Source organism: Nycticebus coucang, chromosome 16 (genome assembly GCF_027406575.1).
Source record: "Nycticebus coucang isolate mNycCou1 chromosome 16, mNycCou1.pri, whole genome shotgun sequence".
NCBI classification, from domain to species: Eukaryota; Metazoa; Chordata; class Mammalia; order Primates; family Lorisidae; genus Nycticebus; species Nycticebus coucang.
The window spans coordinates 13,634,716-13,658,511 of NC_069795.1; the positions used below are offsets into that span (position 1 = coordinate 13,634,716).

The 23,796-nt window shown below is 36.6% G+C and overlaps 1 protein-coding gene, 1 non-coding gene and 1 pseudogene across 6 annotated transcripts in view; 2 read left to right on the top strand and 1 right to left on the bottom strand.

The window, feature by feature from the left end:
* Positions 1-23,796, top strand: part of SCAF4 (SR-related CTD associated factor 4) — a 65,627-nt gene that overhangs the window by 36,998 nt on the left and 4,833 nt on the right. For 3 of the 4 annotated variants that reach the window (XM_053564411.1, XM_053564412.1, XM_053564413.1), the window contains exons 10-19: positions 487-651; positions 1,161-1,249; positions 2,145-2,335; positions 3,275-3,375; positions 3,724-3,837; positions 4,702-4,858; positions 7,639-7,796; positions 10,087-10,252; positions 10,342-10,428; positions 10,586-10,777. In XM_053564411.1, the coding sequence (XP_053420386.1) occupies positions 487-651; positions 1,161-1,249; positions 2,145-2,335; positions 3,275-3,375; positions 3,724-3,837; positions 4,702-4,858; positions 7,639-7,796; positions 10,087-10,252; positions 10,342-10,428; positions 10,586-10,777 (1,420 nt within the window). The remainder of the gene's footprint in view (positions 1-486; positions 652-1,160; positions 1,250-2,144; positions 2,336-3,274; positions 3,376-3,723; positions 3,838-4,701; positions 4,859-7,638; positions 7,797-10,086; positions 10,253-10,341; positions 10,429-10,585; positions 10,778-23,796) is intronic. The other variant, XM_053564415.1, reaches the window with a different exon arrangement.
* LOC128568191 (U6 spliceosomal RNA) lies at positions 172-278 on the bottom strand. Its single transcript, XR_008375016.1, has one exon. It is a non-coding gene; the product is annotated as a U6 spliceosomal RNA (small nuclear RNA).
* On the top strand, positions 19,743-21,831 carry LOC128567279 (cyclin-C-like; annotated as a pseudogene). The gene has a single exon (XR_008374841.1). The product of XR_008374841.1 is annotated as a cyclin-C-like (transcript).

Here is a 23,796-nt window from a genome sequence, read left to right on the forward strand (position 1 = left end):
CTATAGGAGCATGCCACAAATGCCCTGCTATTTTTTTTTTGTTGCAGTTGTCGTCATTTAGCGGGCCCAGGCTGGGTTTGAACCCACCAGCTCTGATGCATGTGGCTGGTGCCATAACTACTGTGCTATGGGCACTGAGCAGGATTTTTTTTTTTAGGTATATAAACGTTTAAAAATATGGAACGCTTCACAAATTTGTGTGTCATCCTTGCGCAGGGGCCATGCTAATCTTCTCCGTATCGTTCCAATTTTAGTGTATGTGCTGCTGAAGCAAGCACGAGTTACAGGATTTTTAATGTGTATATGCTTGATATCTTTGGATAAAGATTGTTTCTCTGAAAATTGTTAAACAGTATCAAGTGTCATTGTAGCGTTTCTTTTACACAGCTTGTTAAAGATATTTTAGTTTTATTTAAAGTTAGAGGTTTTCAAATTATTTTTGTTCGCTGTTACTTAATTCTCATACACTTTCTTTAAAAATGGAAGGTTCCACTTCCTCCTAATGGACAAATGCCAGGATTTGGATTTCTTCCTACACCGCCATTTCCCCCCATGGCTCAGCCTGTAATTCCTCCAACTCCACCAGTTCAACCTTTCCAAGCCTCTTTTCAGGCACAAAATGAACCACTCACACAGAAGCCACATCAACAGGTAAACTTCATTCTCAAATTATATTTTGGTTTCCTTGACTTACACATGTAGATTTCTGCTTATTTGCCTGCTGTCTTTATTTCTTTATTTATCAGGAAAGACCTTGGGCACATATTAAATCCTCTCTGTGCCTGGAAAGTGGATGTAATAATACTACAAACTTACATAGGGTTCTGTGGGGATTGAGTGTAGAAGCCTTAACCAGTGCCTTCTTCACACCTTAGATGATGGCTTATTAAAATGGCATTGTAATTTAGGCCAATTACAATTTAGGTAATTGTGACTTCCGGAAGTAGAGAAATGCTTCTTGTGATCTTGTAAACCATATACAAGTTTTTTATTTTGGTGATGGATGGTCAGTATTGAATTAGTAATTTGGTCCCAAGTAACCAAAAGAGGATTGCTTCCAGGCAAGAGATTTTTGATTTAGCATTCCTTGGATTTTATCCTCTTGCCTTTGCAGTTTTCATTTTTCTCATTTTATGATGGTTTTTGTTTCGGGTTTTAAGGAAATGGAAGTAGAACAACAACCTTGTATTCAAGAGGTTAAACGGCATATGTCTGATAACAGAAAATCAAGATCGAGGTCAGCATCCAGGTAAATTATAGAAAATGTTTCTCCAGCCTTATATGTCTTAGGAGACAGATTAAAATCAAATTAGATTACATTCAGTGTTAATAAACTTAACAATTAGTGTAACTATTGATAATTTGTGTAGAAAAGAAAATAGAAGTATTGATTGAAAAAAAATCTAAGATTATCTTATATACCTTTTTGCTCTTTGGGTTGCTCTGATGCCAAAGTGTAGGCATACAGTATATGGTATTAGAAGACTTATATATTGAAAGTTCTTTTACAACTTTATCAGCCTACAAAGTGCAAAGGTCATGGTAATGCCATAATTGGATACAGAAAAGTCTTTTCTATTACTAAGCAGGTAGATAGTCCTATGTCTCCCATCCAAGTACTAACCAGGCCCAACCCTGCTTAGCGTCTGAGATCCGACAAGATTGGGTGCGTTGGGGTGGGGAAAGGAAGAACAGAGAGAGGGAAGTGGGGGGTGGGGCTTTGGTGTGTGCCACACCTTTTGCGGGAAAGACACGATTGTAAGAGGGACTTTAGCTAACAAATGCAGTCAGTGCAACCTAGTTTCTTGTACCCTCAATGAATCCCCAACAATAAAAAAATTAAATAAAAAAAAAATAGTACTGCATCTCAACCATTAGCTTCTTACAGAAATAATTTAGTATACTGTCAGGTACTGTGAAGGTGAGGGAGACTTTTATAAGCTGACAACCTTATTTATTTTGTTTAAATTGTGTATGTTTTCTAACTTGAGACATTAAAATCGTCAAAATGAATTTCATACTCTTACATTCCTATATATGCAGGTATTAAATTACCTAGTTGTATTTTTTTTAATTAATATGTACTTATGTTTTCTGTTTTTTTCCTATGTGCTGTTCATTCTCTGACTTCATGAAAACATAAGGTCACCAAAAAGGAGACGATCTAGATCTGGTTCTAGATCTCGAAGGTCTCGTCATCGACGTTCTAGATCTCGGTCCAGGGATAGACGCCGACATTCTCCCAGATCTCGATCCCAAGAAAGACGGGATCGAGAAAAAGAACGGGAACGTCGGCAAAAAGGCCTTCCTCAAGTCAAACCAGAAACTGCAAGTGGTAAGTAAGCCTTTATATTCAAAATTCCTGCCTTGTTTTTTCGTGTCATGGGTTTAAAATGTCTTCTTGTTAGCAAGGCCATAATTGAAATGTTTAATTGTGTTGGGTTTTATTCTGAATATTGCTTTGTCATGTTTTATTTGTTTATGCATTGATTTATACTCTTTATTTGCTTTTTACTATAAAGTAGCAGTAAGGAGTGAACTAGACTGACAGTGATAAGTGATAGCATGTCTTTGTACTATACTTTTGTACTGTAAGACCATTAATTAGCTCTCCTGTACACAATGTAAAGGGTTTTTTGTAGAATAATTACTACCCTTTAACTTACATGAAGATGTATAATTTAGAGAATATATTAGCTTGCATTATCTCTTGAATTTTATCAAATGTCTTTAGAATATGTTTAATAAGGTATGCTGGACATATTATTAAGATTTTAATTTATAATTTCACTAAAGCATATGTAAAATTCTGGACTCTGTAAGGCTTATTATCCAGGACACAGCATAAAAGAAAAATCATAAAAAAAGAAAAACCATAAACTCTCAAGAGCTGGAAAAGGACAACTACGTATAAGCAACAGAGTGCTAAATTGATTGGTAATCAAGAGACTTGAGCTCAAGTCCTAGTTTTGCTGTTCATTGGCAGGGTAATTCTAGGCAAGTTATTGCTTTTCTGACTTTAGTTATTATGGATAAAATCTTTAGATTGGCCTGCAACTGAGCTAGGTCTCCCCTCCCCACTCTTATGTATACTTTTCACTGTACTCTTTCTAGAAGTACTAATGTAATTTTGTAAAGTTTTTAAAATATATATAGGATTTACTATTTAAACTTATCATAATGTAACACAGATTTTGAATAATTTTTTTAGGTAAGGCTTAGTGCTGCTCGTTATCTAACGTGGCCGTTTTTTTTTTCTTTATTATAATTTAAGTTTGCAGTACTACACTCTGGGTAGGACAGCTGGATAAAAGGACTACTCAGCAGGATGTTGCCAGTCTCTTGGAAGAGTTTGGTCCTATTGAATCAATTAATGTGAGTGTTTATTCAGTTATTTAATGACACTGGACAGATGTGATTAATATCATTTCATAAGATTAAGGACTTGAGAACTAAGTTATCATTTGCCCAGATTTATAGATGTGGCTAGAGTTTCAATGTTTTGTTCCATGTTGAAACTCTCTGCATTTAACATTTCTTAGATAATCAAATCTTTATATTACAAAGTTCAGAGGACTCAGTTGTCAGTTGAGACCAAATTTAAATTAACACCTCTTTAACTTTTGTAGGTGGGGAGGGGGTTCTTGGAACTGGTTACTTAGTGTTACATCTTGTTGCTCTTCCATTTTATTATCTTTTGTAATATTAAAATGTTTGGAGCAGATGATTCCTCCCAGGGGTTGTGCCTACATCATTATGGTTCATAGACAAGATGCTTATCGCGCCCTGCAGAAACTGAGCCGAGGAAATTATAAAGTAAACCAGAAATCCATAAAGGTATATATAGTTTTATATTTTATAATTCATTTTTAAAAATACATGATTATTAGGTGGCTTTTTAAAAACAGCAATTTAGGGCTTAGAAGTGACTTTGATACTGGGTTATTTTCATATGTATCTTTTATTTTTAAGAGATTATCCCCTAAAAGAACTATAGTATTTAATTGACATAAAATTTAGAAGTTACATGCGAGATAGATTTTTTTTCAAATGTAGGTGACATTAGCGAAAGTCAGTTAAGTTAGTGCTGTAAATACGATATTTAGTACTATGTTTTGTTAAAAAGAAATTGGATATTAAATGTTTTATTGTTAAATTGGCCATCTTGTCCCAGAATTAACTATGAAACAATATTCACCAAAGAGAGAAGAAAAGATACAGGTACACGGGCATTCTTCCCCTAAGGAGCCAAAGTCAGTGTTGCCTCAGTATCCTAACACCCTGTTTTACCCTTGGATTCCACTGCCAAAGGATTTTATCTAATGTTGCGAAATTACAAGGCTCCCATAGACTTTAAAAAGTATCCCCAGTATGCTGGACTGTTAAGGGAACTTCAGCCTTTTCCTGATAAATATCTTTGTTTTCTCCAAGTTTTATGCTGACTGGGTTGGGTGAGAGTTAGTAAGGAGCAGGTGTCAAATTTTCATCCTGGGATAAAGTGAGAACAAAGTAATTAGTTCCACAGTAAGAATAAGGATGTTAATGACATACAGGATAGCTAGTCCAGATTGCTCCCTTGCTCTTGCTGCCCAAGCGAGAATGAAATGAATGATAGAGGATAGTGAATTCTCAAAACTTGTTGTCTACGTCTTACTGCCTTCTTCTTTGTTCCTTTTTATATTTTCACTAATGACAAAATAGATTGCCTGGGCCTTAAACAAAGGAATAAAGGCAGATTATAAGCAGTATTGGGATGTAGAACTTGGTGTAACTTATATTCCATGGGACAAAGTCAAGCCTGAGGAACTGGAGAGTTTTTGTGAAGGAGGAATGTTGGACAGTGACACACTCAACCCAGGTAAAGAAGTATTTAATTTCTTTCACAGTTCACTTGTTTGCTTGGTAGTGCGTATGACAAATCAAATGTCCTATTCTTTGCATTAGGAAGTGATTTTGGGGTTGCTTTTTTATTGTTGTTCACCCAGGCTGGTATGTTCATAGCTCATTGCAGATCCTCCCACCTCAGCCTCCCAAGTAGCTGGGACTACAGGCATGTACCACCACACCTGGCTAATTTTTCTATTCCGGGTAGAAGATGGGATCTTTCTGTATTGTCCAACCAGTCTCACTCATGGCCTCGAGGAGTCCTGCCTTTGCCTCCCAAAGTGTTGGTTTGCAGGAATGAGCTACTGCACCTGGCCTTATTTTCAAGATGTATTTTTTTCATTCTTTTTAAATTTCAGATTAACATGAGGCTGCAAAACCATTAAGTTATGTAATTTACACATGGCAGGTAAAAATCAGTTATGTCCTGCACCCAGGGAGTGTGCCACGTATCTATGCATTATACCCATTGGATGGGAAGCTACTGACCCCATCCTCTCCTCTTTTTTTTTTTGAGATAGAATCTTACTTTGTTGCCCTGGGTAGAGTGTCATGGCATCATAGCTCATAGCAGCCTCCAACTCCTGGGCTCAAGTGATTGTCTTGTCTTAGCTACTCAAGTAGCTGAGACTACAGATGCCCAACACAGTGGCCAGCTATTTTTAGAGACAGACGAGGTCTTGCAAACTTGTGAGCTCAGGCAGTTCACCCGCCTCAGCCCCACAGAGTGCTAGGATTATAGAAGTGAGCCACCTTGCCGGCCTTCCCTTCAGTTTGAGATTTTTTTCTGCTATGGGTCTGTAATTGTTGATTGCCTAGTTTCAAATTGGTATTTAGTACATGTGATGTTTGTTTTTCTAATCTTGCAGTACTTCACTTAGGAGAATATTCTCCAGATACATTCAGGTTGTTACAAAGGAAGCAAAATTTCCATCTTTTTCGGGGGATGGATAATATCCCATGGTCTACGTATGCCACAGTTTTATTAATCCACATGTTTGTTGATGGGCACTTGGGTTATTTCCACATCATTGCAATTGTGAACCTAATAGCCATGAACTGTCTAGTGCAAATGTCCTTGTGGTAAAATTTCTTCTTTCATTTAGGTAAATGCCTAGTGGTGGAATTCCAGGGTCAAATGGTAGATCTACTTTTAGTTCTTTGATTTCTTTCCATGAGGCTGTACTACTTCACAGTCCCATGAACAGTGGATGAGTGTTCCCTTCTCTGTTCACCCATGTAAGGAGCTGTTGCTTTGGGACCTTGTGGGCCATTCTCTCTGTTTTTAGGGGTATCTCAAAATGGTTTTGATTTGCATTTCTTTGATAATTAGAGTGGATGAGCATTGTTTGTTTTTTTAATAGACAGTCTCACTTTATCGCCCTTGGTAGAGTGCTGTGGCATCACAGCTCACAGCAACTTCCAACTCCTGGGCTTAGGTGATTCTCTTGCCTCAGCCTCCCGAGTAGCTGGGACTACAGGCTCCCACCACACACCTGGCTACTTTTTTGTTGCAAGTTAGCCAGGGCTGGGTTCGAACCCACCACCCTCAGTATATGAGGCTGGCACCCTACTCACTGAGCCTCAGGCACCACTCAGATGAGCATTCTTTTATGTGTTTATTTGCCATTCTGATTTTTAAAATTTTTAAAATTCCCCTTATGTGCCAAATTCTTTATTATAAACTGAGGATTAAATAAGGGGTGAGACAAATGTGATCTTTGCCCTTAGGTAGCTTATATTTAGTGGAAGAGATGCAAAGAGGTTGAAATAATTACTGATTATAAGGTTAATTATTAATTACAGAATTCAATAGCTCTTAAGAAGAATATTTCTTTTCCTCCCCTTTTCTCTTCCCTCTCCTTCCTTCCCTTCCCTTCCACTCTCCTTCCCTCCCCTCTTTCCCCTTTCTGTTTCTCCTTTCCCTTCCTTTTCTTTTTTCAAGAACCAAGAGATAAAAATCAAGATTAAGTAAAATTTTGCACAGTGAAACTTACAGATCAAATAGATCTTAACTTGAGCATCTTTGGTATTGTATTTTAATCCAATGCTTCATTATAATTTCTTTGGGAATGTTTAACTGTCCAGAGAAGCACTCTACTTTGTAATATAAGAGGTTATAGTTATTTGTGGGCATAAATGTTAAAATGCCAGCTTGGCTGGGAAAGATTCATTGATAAGGTAGAGAAAACAAAGAGAATTTCTGGAGTATGGCCCCAGAGGACAGAGCAGAAAGATGGTTTTCTGTTTTTTACTTGATTGGAAGGTATGTGGAAATAGATGGGAGGTTATCTAAGTTATTTAATATTAGGGAAAGTTTGTTCAGGAAATGTTGGGTATTTCATTATCTTTTTGCAAAAATACTTTAATCCAAACAATACATTTGTGTAGTAAACAACATAGACTCTAGAATTAGATGCGTCTGGATTGAATCCATCCCTACCACTTACTAGGGATGTGACTTGGACAAATTATGTTTGCTTTCCTCATTTGTTCAATGAGAATACTTATAGACAATTATGACAATTAAAGTAGGTGTAATAAAGTGCTTAGGACAGTGGCCAGGCACATAGCAAAAAATACTCTTTCACATGTTTTCTCCCATTCATTAATTTAAATAATTATTATTTGTAAAATTAGCATAGAAATATCTTTAATCAGGCTTCTAGTGTTTTTATAATCAACATTTTATTGATTTATGTTATAAACTGAAAGCGGTACCCTCTTATTGTTACATTTCTTTAACTCTTACAGATTGGAAAGGAATTCCCAAGAAGCCTGAAAATGAAGTTGCTCAAAATGGAGGTGCAGAAACTTCACACACAGAACCAGTATCACCCATACCTAAACCTCTACCTGTACCTGTCCCTCCTATTCCTGTTCCTGCACCTATAACTGTGCCACCTCCACAGGTGAGAATATTTGGGACGCTATTTAAACTTTCACGTGTCTAAATCTCACTATAAAGATGTATGTCTAGATTCATAATCAAAAACATGAGTACATGTGTGGCCGTATTCATTTTTCATATTCTGTAATATCAGATCTATTATTCATAAACTCTTTACCCTGTTGTTTTCCTGAACATTAATAAAATCAGAATAAATTTTATGTTGCCCTTCATCTGTCTAGTTTATTCATTATCTTACCTTCTAACTTCATAGACGTGAAATGACAACCTATTTAGAGTTTCATGTATTTTGCTTTCCCTTTTTTTCTTACTGCATATTCATTCCTTAGAGACTTTATGTTCCAAAGGAACTTAGGATATATACCTAAAAAGCAGCTGTTTTGAGAGGAAGGGAGTTTCTTAATGTTTACTTTGAGTGCTGCCGTTATGAAATGTTATTAATGGATGATTCCCATCTATTTAATAGGTGAATTCAAATTGAATGCCATTTAACAAAGTTTTTTCTGCCTAGTCAACAACTTGTTACTTCAAAAGAAAGAATTCAGATTTTTATAGAATAGGGATTGATTTCCACCTCCATTATTTATACTCAGCAATGTGGCTTTGGCAAGTAATCTAACATCCAAGCTTCATTTTCCTATCTATAAGTTTGTAAATTCCTAAGATTGGGTAGGGGATGAAAAATTACCTGTTGGGTATAGTGTACAGTATTCTGGTGACAGATGCACTAAAAGCCCAGATTTCACCACTATACAATTCATCCGTGTACCCACAAACCACCTGTACCCCTAAACCTCTTGAAATAAAAACAGAAGAATGCTCAAACTGTTCAGTGATTTTAAAAATCTAAGTTTAAAAAAAAAAATGCAGGAATTTATGTTACTGCATAAACATAATTTATGTTACTGCAGGCCCTTTCACGGGCCTGGTGTTCCTGTGCCAGACTTGTTTATGTTAAGTGCTCAGGATATTTTCTGCTACATAATAAGGGCTAAATAATGGAAAACCTTTTAGTGAAAATTATAAGTACTTGGCCCATAATTACATGTGATCAACTATATTTTTTTGTCTTTCAATTCTTTCTTTCCTTAGTTTCTCAGATTAAATTTGAATCAGATAAATTTGAGCTATCACAAAAATGGATGTGTGATCTCTTGATTTTCTCAATGTAATAAAATTATATGCTTTGGTACATTTGGTATATTATATGTTATCATATCTTTTAAATGGACACCCCATGTTAGCAGACAACTTTAGTTGACCTGGATATGCCCTTCTGGCACAGGTTCCAAAGAAAATTCAGTGTATATCAACATTTATTCTCAAACCTGCCTAATCTGTTAAAATTGATTTGTTTAAGAGGAAGAAAAGCCAGTATTTATTGGGTGTTCATTAATTGCCAGGTACTTAATACGTATTAACCCCCCCCCTTTTTTTTTTTAGCTTACACATCCAAATCTAGTTTTTTCTCCCCCCACCCCCCCTTTTTTTGAGATAAGAGTTTTGGTTTGGCGCCCTCAGTAGAGTGTTGTGGTGTTATAGCTCACGGCAACCTCAAACTCAAGTGATCCTCTTGCCTCAGCCTCCCAGGTAACTGAAACTAGTCGTGGTCCACTGCGCCAGGCCCTGTATTAACCCATTTAATCCCCATACTTAGGTGAGGTGGGCATTTGGTCATTTTAAAGTTTGAGTAACTCAGGGTCACACTGCTGGGGGTTGGGAGAGCCCCATTTGGCCCAGGACGTGTGATCTTCACCACTATTTAAATTGCCAAACAGCCTTTCTTAGAGCTGTGTTTCCCAAAGTTACTTGGTCATGGGACATTTTTAAATGTATCATGTGATCTCAGAACACCAGTAGATGCTGCTAAAATACAATGTGAATTTGCTTTTATAAAGTAAAACTGTGAACCAGATCCTGTCTCTAAAAAATAGCCCGGCCTTGTGGCAAGCTGTAGTCCTAGCTACTGGGGAGGCTGAGGCAAGAAGATCTCTTGAACCCAAGAGTTTGAGGTTGCCATGAGCTATGATACCATGGCACTCTAACAGAGGCAAGAAAGTGAGATACTTTGTCTTAAAAAATAATAATAAAGTAAAACTTTGATTTCTGTCAACTGTATTAAGTACAGATTAAATATTACCTGTAATTTAATAAATTTATTGATAAATAAGCACAAATTTAGAAGCACCTGATTTTTCAACAATAAGATATTTTCTTTGTCTGTACTCACTATGTGAATAGGAAAGTAGTGAGATGTGTGATTTCATCTTTTTTTCTTTCTTTCTTTCTAGGTCCCACCACATCAACCAGGTCCTCCTGTAGTTGGTGCTCTCCAGCCACCCACTTTCACCCCTCCTTTGGGAATTCCCCCTCCAGGCTTTGGTCCTGGTGTCCCTCCACCCCCTCCTCCTCCGCCATTTTTGCGCCCAGGATTCAACCCGATGCATTTACCTCCAGGTACACTAAGTTGTTGGAGAAGATGCCCTTTAAGTAGAGACTTTACTGAAGTGCTACAGCATAAGTTGACATTATTTTTCTTATCCTAGGTTTTCTTCCTCCTGGACCCCCACCTCCTATAACTCCACCAGTATCCATTCCTCCTCCTCATACTCCACCAATCAGCATCCCAAACTGTAAGCATGTTTTTCCTTTGCATTCACTTGTCCTCTTGGAGCTAGGGGTAGGAGGGAGAGTGAACCAGTAATAGGGTCTATAGTATGGCAGAAAAATGTTGACCGGGGAGATGATTAATTATTCAGCTTCACATGTTGATATAATTATATTCCTTAGCTACTATCGCTGGTATAAATGAAGACACTACAAAAGACTTATCTATTGGAAATCCCATTCCAACAGTGGTGTCTGGGGCTAGAGGAAACGCCGACTCTGGTGACAGTGTGAAAATGTATGGCTCTGCTGTGCCACCTGCTGCACCCACGAATCTGCCCACCCCTCCTGTAACCCAGCCTGTATCACTTCTTGGTAAGTTCGTTTTTTTATCATTAGTTTTTCCCCCCCCTCAAGCTAGATTTTTAAAAACAAAGCAAATTTTGGTAAAATGTTCTCCAAGACTGATTTTTTTTTTTTTTTTGGAGGCATTGTTTCCTCCTAAATATGTGTACTTTGTTTTTACCAAGAGATAACCTCAGAGATGAAATCATGTTTATTTGTCTTGAAGAAAAGCTTGGATTCACATATCTTAATTTGGTATAGAAAAATGATTAAAGTGGTCTCTATGCAATGGAATTGGTACAGGGTCCATGATTGCCATAACCCCAGCCTCTTACCAACTTTTGAAGAGATTCTTTTTCTCTGAGCCAGTTTTAATCCATTTTGAAACACTTGGACTTTGGTAGCATTCTTTGCATAGTGTCAAAGTAATCATCTTTGATACATTGCAATAAAACAGCTTTGTTTTCTGAGTAGCAGTTGCACAGCCTGAGTTACCACTTTCCCACCCACACCACCACCCCAGTTTTTTCTCCTGCTGGAGTTTATCTGTGCTACTCTTTATCCACAACTTCACTGGTGCAGTCAAGGGAGGTGTAATTTAGATTGTTTATATATTTAAGGAGGCTTATCCTTCAAATAAGTTGTAAATTTATCACATACTTGTTATTGTAGTTCATCTTTTAAATTAATAAATTGTTATATTTGATGTGGTATTGCCAAGTATAATTAACATTGATTCTCCAAATGGGGAGTTAATACTTCCTGAGTGTTACAATGTTCCAGTCCTGTGGGCCCGTTGTATTTTTCAGAGGTATACATGTATGCACATTTGCTGTCATAACCTGAGACACTTTTGGGAAATAACCTATGAGATGTAGTCCTGTGGGACATTGGTTTGTGATGGAGGACTTTTACTTTTCACCTCTACCATTCAGTATTGGCATTTTTTTATTTTGCGTGTACCACATTTATAATAAAAATCAGTTTGCTTTTAAGTGGCACATTGTTTTTTGCCTTTCCCAAGACTAAGCTTAGGCTGTTAATAAACTTGATTTTATTTCCCTTAGTACACAGATTGGGTAATGGTAAAAGAGGATTTGGGATTAAAATTTATCACAAATAATACAGCAGTGTCATTGCCATAAATGATGGAAAATGATTTGTTTAAATGAAGAAGTTGCTTAAGAGGTCCACATTCTAATGAAAATCATATAGTAGAGGGAACATTGGACTAGGAACCAGGGAGCCATAATAACATCTTTGGATCTGCTTTGTTATGCTTTTTTTGTTCATATTTATATTAAGATGTTTGAATAAGAATCATAGAACATGAACTGGATAGAAATCTCTGATCAATCCTTTTCCTTCACATTCCTCCCTCCCCACACACATACGCCTGATTATGAGTTCACTTTGAAATGAAGTTCCTAGTATGGAGTTATGGAGTCTGTGGATATTAGGCCACCCAAGACTGTTTACACAATTGTGTAAAAATTGCATTCATTTGTGCTTTTCTTTTCTGGGGTTAGTAAATTTATTGAATGATGAAAAAATTCCATGTTCTTTAAGAGTTTAATAACGGCTACTTGCAAACAACTCTGAAGAGTAGTAAGTAGCTTGCTGCTGATTTAACATGTAGGTCTGGAAGACCTTGCTTTTTATTTTTTACCACTACTGAACATACAAGTTATCCCCTTTGTTCAATATGTGAAACAATAAAATACATCAGAAGTTAATAACCTTCGAAAAATAAACTTAGTAAGCTAAACATTGCTAGAAAAATAATTAAATCCTAAATCTGACATATCTGAGCATCCATCTCCCTCTCCACTAGATGGACGACAGACCCATGAGAGAGGGACATTTGTTGCATGAGTAAGATGATAGATGGATGAGTGGTTTTCAATGCACGGCTGTTCATATTTCACCTCTAATGACTATCTTCGTCTATAACTTTTACAAACAAAATTTAAAAATTGACATTCCCAATTTAGAAAGGTTTAAAATTTAACATAAGATAAAATGAAAAGTTTTATTAAAATAAGCACTTTTAACTAAAATGCAGTAGTTAGTTCTAGTCATGAGAAATAAAGCCTTCCCTGTGCCTTCAGTCAGTAGTCTTAAAAAGAATATCACATGAATTTTGACCTTTTAGAGAAAGGAGATTGTGTGTACAAATAAAAGTGGATTCATCCAAAAGACTATTTTATCTTGATAAAAAGAACATAGTAATCATATTGCAGTAAGTTGCAGAACTAAAGGATCAGTAATAAGGTTGGGATAATCAAGTGATAGAACACTAGATAGAGCTTAGATGCTTTCAGATTTCCTCTTGATGCTTAAAGTTTTCTTTTAAGATAATAAAAGGAGATGTTATACTGACCAGAAAACTTTTAACCAGAGAAGTTGATACTAAATTTCAATGTCCTCATCTATTAAGGGGGTAAAAATTGTAATATACCAGGTCATCATAGTGAGCCAGTAGGCTAACATATAAAACACTTGGCACAGAGTGGTGCTTATTACAGGTAAAAATGTCATAGGATACATTTAGAATACTTAGAACACCTAGAAAAGACTATTTTACTTTGAGATTCTAAGATTACATTCCTTTAGCCAGGTACAGTGGAACATGTCTGTAGTGCCAGTTACTCAGTAGACTGAGGCAGGAGGATCAAGATTTTGAGCCCAGCCTGGGCAAAATGGCAAGACCTTGTTTATAAAAGAGGCTGCCCCCCAAAAATGTATACACATTTTAAAAAAGGAAAAAACTGAGGCCAGGCATGGTGGCTCACACCTGTAATCCCATCAATCTGGGAGGCTGAGATGGATAGATCATTTGAGCTCACTAGATCAAGACCAGCCTAAGCAAGAGCAAGACCCCATCTCTAAAAAGAGCTGGGCGTTTTGGCAGGTATCTCTAGTCCCAGCTATTTGGGAGGCTGAGGCAAGAGGATCACTTGAGCCTAAGCATTGGAGGTTTGAGGTTGCTGTGAGCTATGACGCTATAGCACTCCTCTGAGGGTGACAAAATAAAGCTCTGTCTTTAAAAAAAATACAGAAAAAATTGTATTAAAATTGTAATACTCAATATATACTGTAATCTGATAATGTTTGTTATCTTGTGTGCTATTCTTGTATCTCTTGTGATTGCAGGAGTCAAATGTGACTTGAGTATTACATTTTTTTCTTTTGGTATATAAAAGTGTAAGTTTATTTATATTAGAGGGAAGGCAGTGGAAAGAAGAGATGAGAAAGAGAAGGGAGCAGAGAGTAGGGAGTAAGTTGAGTATTAGAACTTTAATACAAATTTTTCCTTTTTAAAAATGTGTGTACATTTTTTTGGCACCCTCTGTATATATATAATTATTGGGGTTTCATTTTAAACTGTTGTGTTTGTTGGCAGAGGAAGCAAACTTTTTAGGGAAAAATTGATCTTGACTTAATTCAGATATTTTCAAGGTGCATGAGACAAGATGATAAGTTCACACATATTAAAGCTTCATTAGTTGGCTTACTGAGAAAATGTTTGTTAGTCTTAGTGCTATTTTATTTAAATAGCACAACTTCCCATTGAGTGAGACTTAACTGAGTTCTTGGATCTTTCTTGATTTGTGAAATGTGGCAACATTTTTAAAGGAGTAAGGTCTAAACAAATGTTCAACAGATCTTCAAAAATTCCATACTAAGGCTTGATTATACTGGGAAGAAGCAGTGCTGTACCTTACGGAAGGTTTGGTTTAAAGAGTTTCTGTATTGTCAGACTTAAATGTGGACATTAGTTTGGGAGTAATGAGCTAGGCAGAGGTAGCCCACAGTTCTGAATTGAGAGAGAACTTTTAGAGATTTTGATTCTTTTGGCAATACTGACCATCCAAAAATATAAAATTACTTGGTGCACTATAATAGTTCATTATTTGAATTTAAAGGACTCTTACACACCAAAATAGTTAGAATAATGGTAGTTTTATAAAAGATAAACATAACATTTTACAGTTGTTCACTCAGGAGAGAAGGAATATTACAGATGGTAGCAAATTCAGTTCATTCTCTTTACTGTATAAGTATGTTTACTTTTCAGAAATTTGTGTATAATATGTATCTCTAATATGATGTACAGCTTATTTTTATTAAAAGTTCATTGTAAATGTGAAGTTTGGGTTCCTTTGGTGTTCCGAACAATAAAAAAATACACAAAAACAAGTTTGTTTGTGTTACCTATCTCTACTGTGTTACCAGTATATCTAAAATATCTTTTCAAGCAAAAACTGTTGTAGGTTGAATTCATTTCTTTCATGGAAAATTAAATTCTTTTCTTGACAAATTTATTTGTTGATTACCAAGATGAAGATATTCTGCTAGTTTTGTCACACTACTATAGATGATGGTGAAGTTGATAGTAAGAATTGGGTATTTTAAGATCTCTGCCTACTTGTAACTTCTGTTACCAAAGTTTAAAGGTAGAGTCGGAGGTGGTTGTCTCTAGGCTGAATTGCTAGACAATGGTGTAAGGCACCTCAGCCCTAACACATCTTCAACAGACATTTGAGTTGATGGATGATCCCAGATTTGGACACCTCAATAAGTTGTGTGGACACAATTGGCTTGTGGGTTATATTTAAACATGTGTTTTTGTTTTTATGCAGTAGTTGTGATTCCTAAAACTGCCTAGAAGATGAATAATTTTACCAACAATTTCAATAATTGTTTTAAGATTAGTATTTTATTTGGGGTGATTTCACTTAGCTTTTGATTTCTTTGCCCAGTCTGTCTAGAATTCTATGATTTTTTTTTTTGTAGCTCATAATTGTTAATAACATTGAAATTAGAACATTAGCACACCAATCTATTGGTAATGTCCTAATAAGCCACTAACACTTAAAGGAAACCTGAAGAAGATTCTAGAAAGTAGTGTTTTAAAATATTACTACACCCAGCTAAAAATTTTTTTTTTACATTTTATTGCTTTTTCTTATTTTAAACTTTATGTTTGGTTACATTATGAACTAGAAGAGTATGCCATGTGTTTGATTCTGTACCCAAAAGACCTGTTGACTACCCCCTGTAAAAGTGTGTTTGAAAGCTTTCAGATGCTTAAAAAGGTACCCTAAGTATTGCATGATATTATTCCACTAGTGTTACATAGTGGAAGTGGTTCTTAAGGATACATTACAGTGCCTTTGACTTAGTGTATAACATTTTTCAATAGATATAGGGGGATAATTCAAAATAGCAATTAATCCACATAAATATTTGCCTTGGATATGAATTTATGCATGAATACACTATTTTCTCAGAAGGCAAGGACTTCAAACAAACATGGGCAAAGCGAAGCCTTTTGTAAAAACTTGAAAGCATTTATCACATTGTCTCCATGTCCCACTGGGCTGTCACTTCTAGGCTGCTGTAGAATGCCAGCCTGAAGAATGTCTTTAAGTTTAAATCCCTCTGAGGGACATCTTGAGAAAGGTGGAAGGGGCAGAAACTTTGGGTTCTCAGTTGATTATGATAGACAAAGCTTGCTGTGAAGAATTTCAGGTAAGATTTTTTCCAGCTAACATTGCAAGTAAAATTGCCTACAGATAATCTCATTCAGTGATAGAAATTTATTAAATCTCATAATGAAATTTTTTATTTAGTAGTTTATGCTTTGTTAGGGTAGAATATTTAGGTGTTATTATACAGACAAATTCTAAAACAAATATAAATGAATTTCAGGTAAGATTTTTTCCAGCTAACGTTGAAGGTAAAATTGCCTACAGATAATCTCATTCAGTGACAGAAATTTATTAACTCTCATAATGAAATTTTTACTTAGTAGCTTATGCTTCATTATGGTAAAATATTTAGGTGTTATGCAGACATTCTAAAATATAAATGAGCTATAGGGAAATCAATTATACAGAGCTTGTTACACCTTAGGTTGCAAAAAAACAGCGAGTCATTTTTGAAATATAATAATCCATCTCTGATTTTGTTTAAATTGTTTTTCCTATATTAGATGTTATCAAAACATAATGTACCTTTATGCTAAAAAATAGATGAGATAAATCTCAGTATACCTTCATTATGTTATCAAAAACTCAAATTTCTCTCATATCTATTGCTAAGCATTATTTTTAATATAATCTTAAATGTATAATACAATCTGAAATGTGCTTTTTCTTATTCTTTGAAACCTAGCTCCTTATTTTTTTATTCTCCAGCTTTCAAAATACAGTGCCTACTATAAGAATCACCTGGGAATGTTTTCAAAATAAATATGCCTGAATGTTATTAATCGGTGACTCTAGGCAAAGGAAATGTATGTCTTGGTGGTTCAGTTATTTCAGTTTTCTGTACATGTCTGAAATCTAAAAAGGAAAACACCTAGGAATGTATGCTTAGGGATCCCAGGGGCATTGGTGGAAACGATAAGAATGGATAGATACATCTTTTTCCGCACGTGGGAAATTTTCATTTTAAATTCATCCATAATGTCACAGTTGCACTCATTCTGTTGGGATCAAAACAAAAAAATGGTACTGCAACTAAGAACAGAAAAGGAGAGGGAAAGAAAAATGCAGTCTTCTCAAAGATTCAAATCCTAGGTTTATGCCGGAAAGATTCTCAACATTCTCTGAGGAGACCTGGACCTCATTGCCTCTGTTCTCATCCCCTGAGAGGTACCTTCTCCTTGACAAAGGTCATCATCACCTTGCAGGCACTGTTCACTCCTACCTTCAGCATAGATCTGTTCAGTATGATGGTGTATGCCAAGCATCATTTTAAGTGCTGGAGATGCTAGGATGAACAAAATAAAACCTGTCTTCCTGAGCTTATAATCTAATAGGGACTTGGATAATAAGTAAATTACTACTTTCACATGGAGATATTACTATGAAGAGAATAAAACAGGGTAGTTAGAAGATTTGCGAGTGTAATGTGGGATGTGCTGTTTTAAATAGAATGGCCAGAGGGCATCTGAGGACGTGTACTGGAGAGAAGAAACCTGAATAGACAGTATACCATGGAAATACTGGGGAAGGATGGTTGAGGTAAAGGGATCTGCACTGACAGGGAACTTGGCTTGTTGAGGGACCACAGAGGGCTAGTGTGGCTATAGCAGGGAGAGCAAAGGACAAAGAGTGGTGGGAGGTGAGTTAGAGGGTCAGAGAGGGTGCAGTGTGATGGGAAGTGGTATAGGGTTTTGTACCTTGTGGCCATCTGATTTGCAATTTCTCAAGGTTTACTATGGCTCTTAGAAAACAGACCATAGGAGTTGGCAAGAGTGGAAAGGGAGGTGGCTTGGGATGCTGTTGAAGCAGAGGAGATGCAAGCTGGCTTGTATTGGGCTGGTGCAAGAGGGGTGATGTGTTTGGAGTCGGAATATTTAAAGATAAATTCTTCTGTATTGCCTTACTAAAATAAGGAATGTGAAAGAAAGGCAGTTAAGAATGACCTAAAGTTTTTTTACTTGAGCAACTAGAATATAATTACCATTCCTGAGATATCAGGTTTAGAGGGAGGATATCAAATTAAATTGGTGGATATTTTAGCTTTGATACACAGGTGCAGATGTCAAGTAAACAAGGAATTCTGAAAAGATATTATTTAAAGCCATAGAGTTTGTGAGATTACCTAAAGAGAGAGTGTAAATAGGGTAGTAAGAGGGCCAACCCTAAAAAATCCTCCAGCATTTAGCAATTGAGAATACTGAGAGCTAAGATGGACATAGTTCTACATGCCAGAAACTCTTTTAAGCAGTTTGTATATATTAATTATTTAAGCTATGTAGCCGTATGAGGTTATTCCCATTTTATAGATGAAGGAATCTGAAGCATATGGAGATGAAGTAACCTTCCCAAGGTCACATTGTTAACAAGTAGCAGAGCTAGAATTCAAGATAGCCTAACTCCAGTGGGAGCCTGTTACCTCTAGCAAAGTGAGAAGTGCACCTAGTGGGCCAGGGTGCCAGAATGGGGGGAGGTATTCTAGAAAACCAATTAAAGAGTTCCTAGGAGAGGGAGGGAGAGAAGAACCATCAGAGGACACCAGTGAATCAAGAAGGTGCTGGCACTTGTCAACTGTATTTAAAAGGAAGACTCTTAGAGACCTTGAGAAAAGTGGTTTCACTAGAATGATGGGTTCAAAAGCCCAATTACTATGACAGGTCAGGAAACAGTGGGAGAGGAAGAAATGGATACAATTACGATTTTGAACATCTCTGAGGAGCCTTGGTTTACAGGGGTATAAAATGGGATGATATCTGATTAAGGGTAAAGAAGCTTTTTATTTTTTATCTAAATATAGACAAAACCACATGATATTTATTATTGGAGAATCCAGTAGAAGAGAGAACTTTGGTGCAAGAAATAAGGTGTATATGTTAGGCTGACATGTAGGTGAGATGGGATGGATCCGGGATACAAATAAAGGCCTGGCTTAGCCTTTGGAACACGTGGTCACAGAAGGAGTAATACGGATACAGGTCCAGTAAATAGGTAGGTTTGATGGTAGGTGGATAAAAAAGTTTTTTTATAAAGGCCTCTTTTTAATGATAAACCAACTAGGATAAATATGATATGGTCTACTCTTCTGATTTCCTGATGATAAAAATGCATCAACACATGCTACAACATGGATGAACCTTGGAAAGATAAGGGCAAGTAAAGGAAGCCAGTCACGAAGGACCACATACGATTTTATTTATGTGAAATATTGACAGTAGGCAAGTCCACAAACAGAAAATAGATTATGTGGGTTGGTGTGGGTAAAGGGGGGAAGGTGGGAAGAGAATAGGGAGTGATGGCTACTAAGTGCAGTTTTCTTTTGGGGATAACGAAAATGTTCTGAAGTTGATCATGATGGCTGCCCAGTTCTCTGAATATACTATGGTAAACCATTTATTGCGCACTTCACAAGGGTGAATTGTAAGCTGTGTGAATTTTATCTTACTAAAGTAGTTACAAAGCAAACCAGCGAAGACTGGAGAGGATTAAGAAAAAACTTGAAGGTTACCGGACGGGCTGTGTCTATGGTGGCTCTGCGGGCCGCTCCGCCGGCTGGTGCTTTTTTATCAGGGCAAGCTGTGTTCCATGGCGGGGAACTTTTGGCAGAGCTCCCACTATTTGCAATGGATTTTGGATAAACAGGATCTGTTGAAGGAGCGCCAAAAGGACTTAAAGTTTCTCTCAGAAGAAGAATATTGGAAATTACAAATATTTTTTACAAATGTTATCCAAGCATTAGGTGAACATCTTAAATTAAGACAACAGGTTATCGCCACTGCTACAGTCTATTTCAAGAGATTCTATGCCAGGTATTCTCTGAAAAGTATAGATCCTGTATTAATGGCTCCTACATGTGTGTTTTTGGCATCCAAAGTAGAGGAATTTGGAGTAGTCTCAAATACAAGATTGATTTCTGCTGCTACTTGTGTATTAAAAACTAGATTTTCATATGCCTTTCCAAAGGAATTTCCTTATAGGATGAACCATATATTAGAATGTGAATTCTATCTTTTAGAACTAATGGATTGTTGCTTGATAGTGTATCATCCTTATAGACCTTTGCTCCAGTATGTGCAGGACATGGCCAAGAAGACATGTTGTTTCCCCTCGCATGGAGGGTAGTGAATGATACCTACAGAACGGATCTTTGCCTACTGTATCCTCCTTTCATGATAGCTTTAGCTTGTCTACATGTAGCCTGTGTTGAACAGCAGAAAGATGCCAGACAGTGGTTTGCTGAGCTTTCTGTGGATATGGAAAAGATTTTGGAAATAATCAGGGTTATTTTAAAACTATATGAGCAGTGGAAGAATTTTGATGAGAGAAAAGAGATGGCAACTATTCTTAGTAAGATGCCGAAACCAAAACCACCTTCAAACAGTGAAGGAGAGCAGGGTCCAAATGGAAGTCAGAACTCTAGCTACAGCCAATCTTAAAACATTCCGAAGAATTCCGTAGTGGACTACTTGGAAATAAACCATTGGACAGATTTCAGTAATGTCTTCAATGGAACACAAATGAAAATGAATAGCTTGTTTCTGTCAAGCATATTGGGAAGTGATTTTATTTTTGCAAAATAAGTTTGATTTGATTCTAATACATAACTGATTAAAAATCTCTTGACTATAGAAGTTTGGAAAGGTTCTAAGGGGACCTACAGATAGACATTCATAGACATTTCAAAATTAATAGCTTTTGATTAGCATAATATTACTTAGTTTGGATAATAGAAATTGTAGCTTTTTATTAAGCCAGGAAACATGGAACATAATTTGTTTAAAATGTTCTTTGGTCATGGAAGGACCAAAAAAGGACATAAAAAGTCAGTATATGAGGGTTTTCTCCCCCTCAATAGGTTTAACTTTAAAATATTTAAGGAATCAAGTCTTACAAAATCCTGGAAGATTTTGGTAATGATGTTGATAATTTCAGGGAAATTAATCAAGTACCTATTGATTTTAAAGTATGTATTATTCAGTAGTTTTGGTATCTTGCCATGGAAGATACTGGCCCCAGCCTAGCAGAAAAGTGCAATATGTATAGCATACTTTTACATTTTAAAAGTAATACTCCATAACCATTTTGACATGCTGGGCAAACTTGAAAAAACTACATGAAGTTATCTGTAATTATTTCACAGTTAATCAGGCATTTTGAAAGATTAATTAACACTAAAGTTGAAATTTGGTAAAATTTTAATGTTAATTTTTACTGTGAAAATTTTTTAACAAGATATACACACCCTATTTTAATTTTGTGTTTTAGTGTGGATTTAAAAATTTACTATAGGTATCCTGAACCAGGAACTCAATCAGGTTTCAGGCCAGTTTGATACTGGCTGTTCTCAGTTCTCATGTGAGCGTAGGACTTCATACTAATTGTTACTTCAGTGGGTCTGTGCTGTCTGTGGAACTTAATAAATTAATCATTTTCTTCAGACTTGAAGGAGAGTGATAAAAAAAAAATTGGAGTCATAGGATATTTATGTACAATTTCAGGATTAAAATTTTTGTAATAAATCAGTTGTGGACAATGGGTTATTAAATGTTGACTTCCTAGTATAAAACTGCAAAAATAAAAGTAAGTTCTCCAGCTAAAAAAAAAAAAAAAGAAAAAACTTGAACATGTAAAATAGAACACGAGACTAAATTAACTAGGAAAAGGTAAGATTGGTGGCCAGAATTAAGGGTGCCCTTGTGGTTGTAGTTAGAAAAATGTAAAATGAAACCAGTTAGCATGAGTGAGGTGTGGGGTAACCCCCAGGCAGGTTCAGGTACAGATTAGGTAGAAAAGTTGCATTTTAAACCAATGTTGGGGTTTGTCCAAGGCAACTATGGTGAGGGTTTATGGGCTCTGAGGCAGGTAAGCGGGGGACATAGAGACGTAAAGGACATTGGGAGCATTAGCCTGGTGGAATTGAAGATTGTTTTGGAAAGGATTCCTAAGAAGAATGATCTGGAAAAAAAGGAGAAGGAGGGTTGGGGAGTAGAGTACATGAAGTTAATGGTGAACGTCCTGGACCCCTATAGGTAGTGGCTAGGATAGAAAGGGAGACAAAGTTATTGGTGGAGAAGTAGAGGAACTGACTGCTTGCCTTTTCCCAATTTCTCCCTGCGCTCCTCTCACCTTTTCACATAGCAAATCCCTGCTTTAAAGATCCTACTTAAATTTCACATTCCCTATGAATGAAATTGAATGGCTGTTGCAAAAATTGATCACTTCTATAGTAAAAATCAGACCTTTTACATCTTATGTTTTGTATCTGTCTTGGTGACATGTACCATATTTCTTGGCAGAAAGCTGTCGTGTTTACATATTCACTGTATCCCTTATTTAAATTCTTCTGAGATTTCAAGGTGAACATTAGATTCCCAACTATGAGAGCAACCCTCACCTTTCCCTCATCTCCCACGGAGCCATTTAATATACTTGCTCTTTATTGTACATAACTCTATATCTTTGATGTAGATGGCAGTGCCATCTCCTTTTCACCTTTTAATTGTAAAACAACTTGTTTTTTGTATCATAATAGGAAACCCTCATTTTAGTCTTGCTCTTTTTGAGTTAAGCTCCTATTTTCTGTATTTCCTCAAAATTTAATACAGAACTTGAGGCTATCACATTTTTGGTCTACCTCCAAACCTTACTGTATTAGAAATGTGTGTTTTCCCAGGTCTGAGTTCATTTTTGTTTTGCCTGTATTCTGAGCAAGTTAACACCATGACTTGTCTCCTCTGAGCTCTAGGTATGTAAATAATCAACTTCTTAAGCCCATTTCCACAGAGGTTGCCCAGGGGGTTCTGACTCTTCAGTACTGCTATGTAGAGTTTATCATCTGTCTCCAAATAGTTTCTCTTCCTGCACTGATACCTCTATCGACTCTTTCAGAGCAGAGAATTGTGCCCCTTCATCTTAGGTTATCAGTCCTGCTCACTAAACATCTTTGGTGTGTCCTTCATCTGTAGCACCTCTCAAGAGGCCTTTTCCTCCTTGCTTTCCTGTGTACTACTAGTCAAAGGATCTCTGTAAAACAATCATAGGATCGTTCATTCCTGCTAAAAATTCCTTGGTGGTTTCCTGAATCACTACAGGTCAGAATCCAGCTTCCTTCCCAGCCAGCATAAGATTTCTGAACTGCCTTGACTCACTTGTTCAGCCTTGTAGACCTCATCTGTCTGTATTTTGTCCTCTCAATTTTCATCCAAAATTGTTATAGGGCAGTTCTGTGCTTTGCTACTTTACCTTGCTCTCAGCTTTTTCAAAAGGTGCCACTGTTTTTTTTTTTTTTTTAAATAGAGTCTTACTATGTGGCCCTCGGTAGAGTGCTATGGCGTCCTGGCTCACAGTAACCTCAAACTCCTGGGCTTAAGCATTTCTCTTGCCTCAGCCTCCCAAGTACCTGGGACTACAGGCACCCACCACAATTCATTGCTACTTTTTTCTTGAAGTTGTCATTGTTGTTTAGCTGGTCTGTGCTGGGTTTGAACCCACCACCCTCGGCGCATGTGGCTGTCGCTATAACCACTGTGCTATAGGCGCCCACCCAAAAGCTGCTAC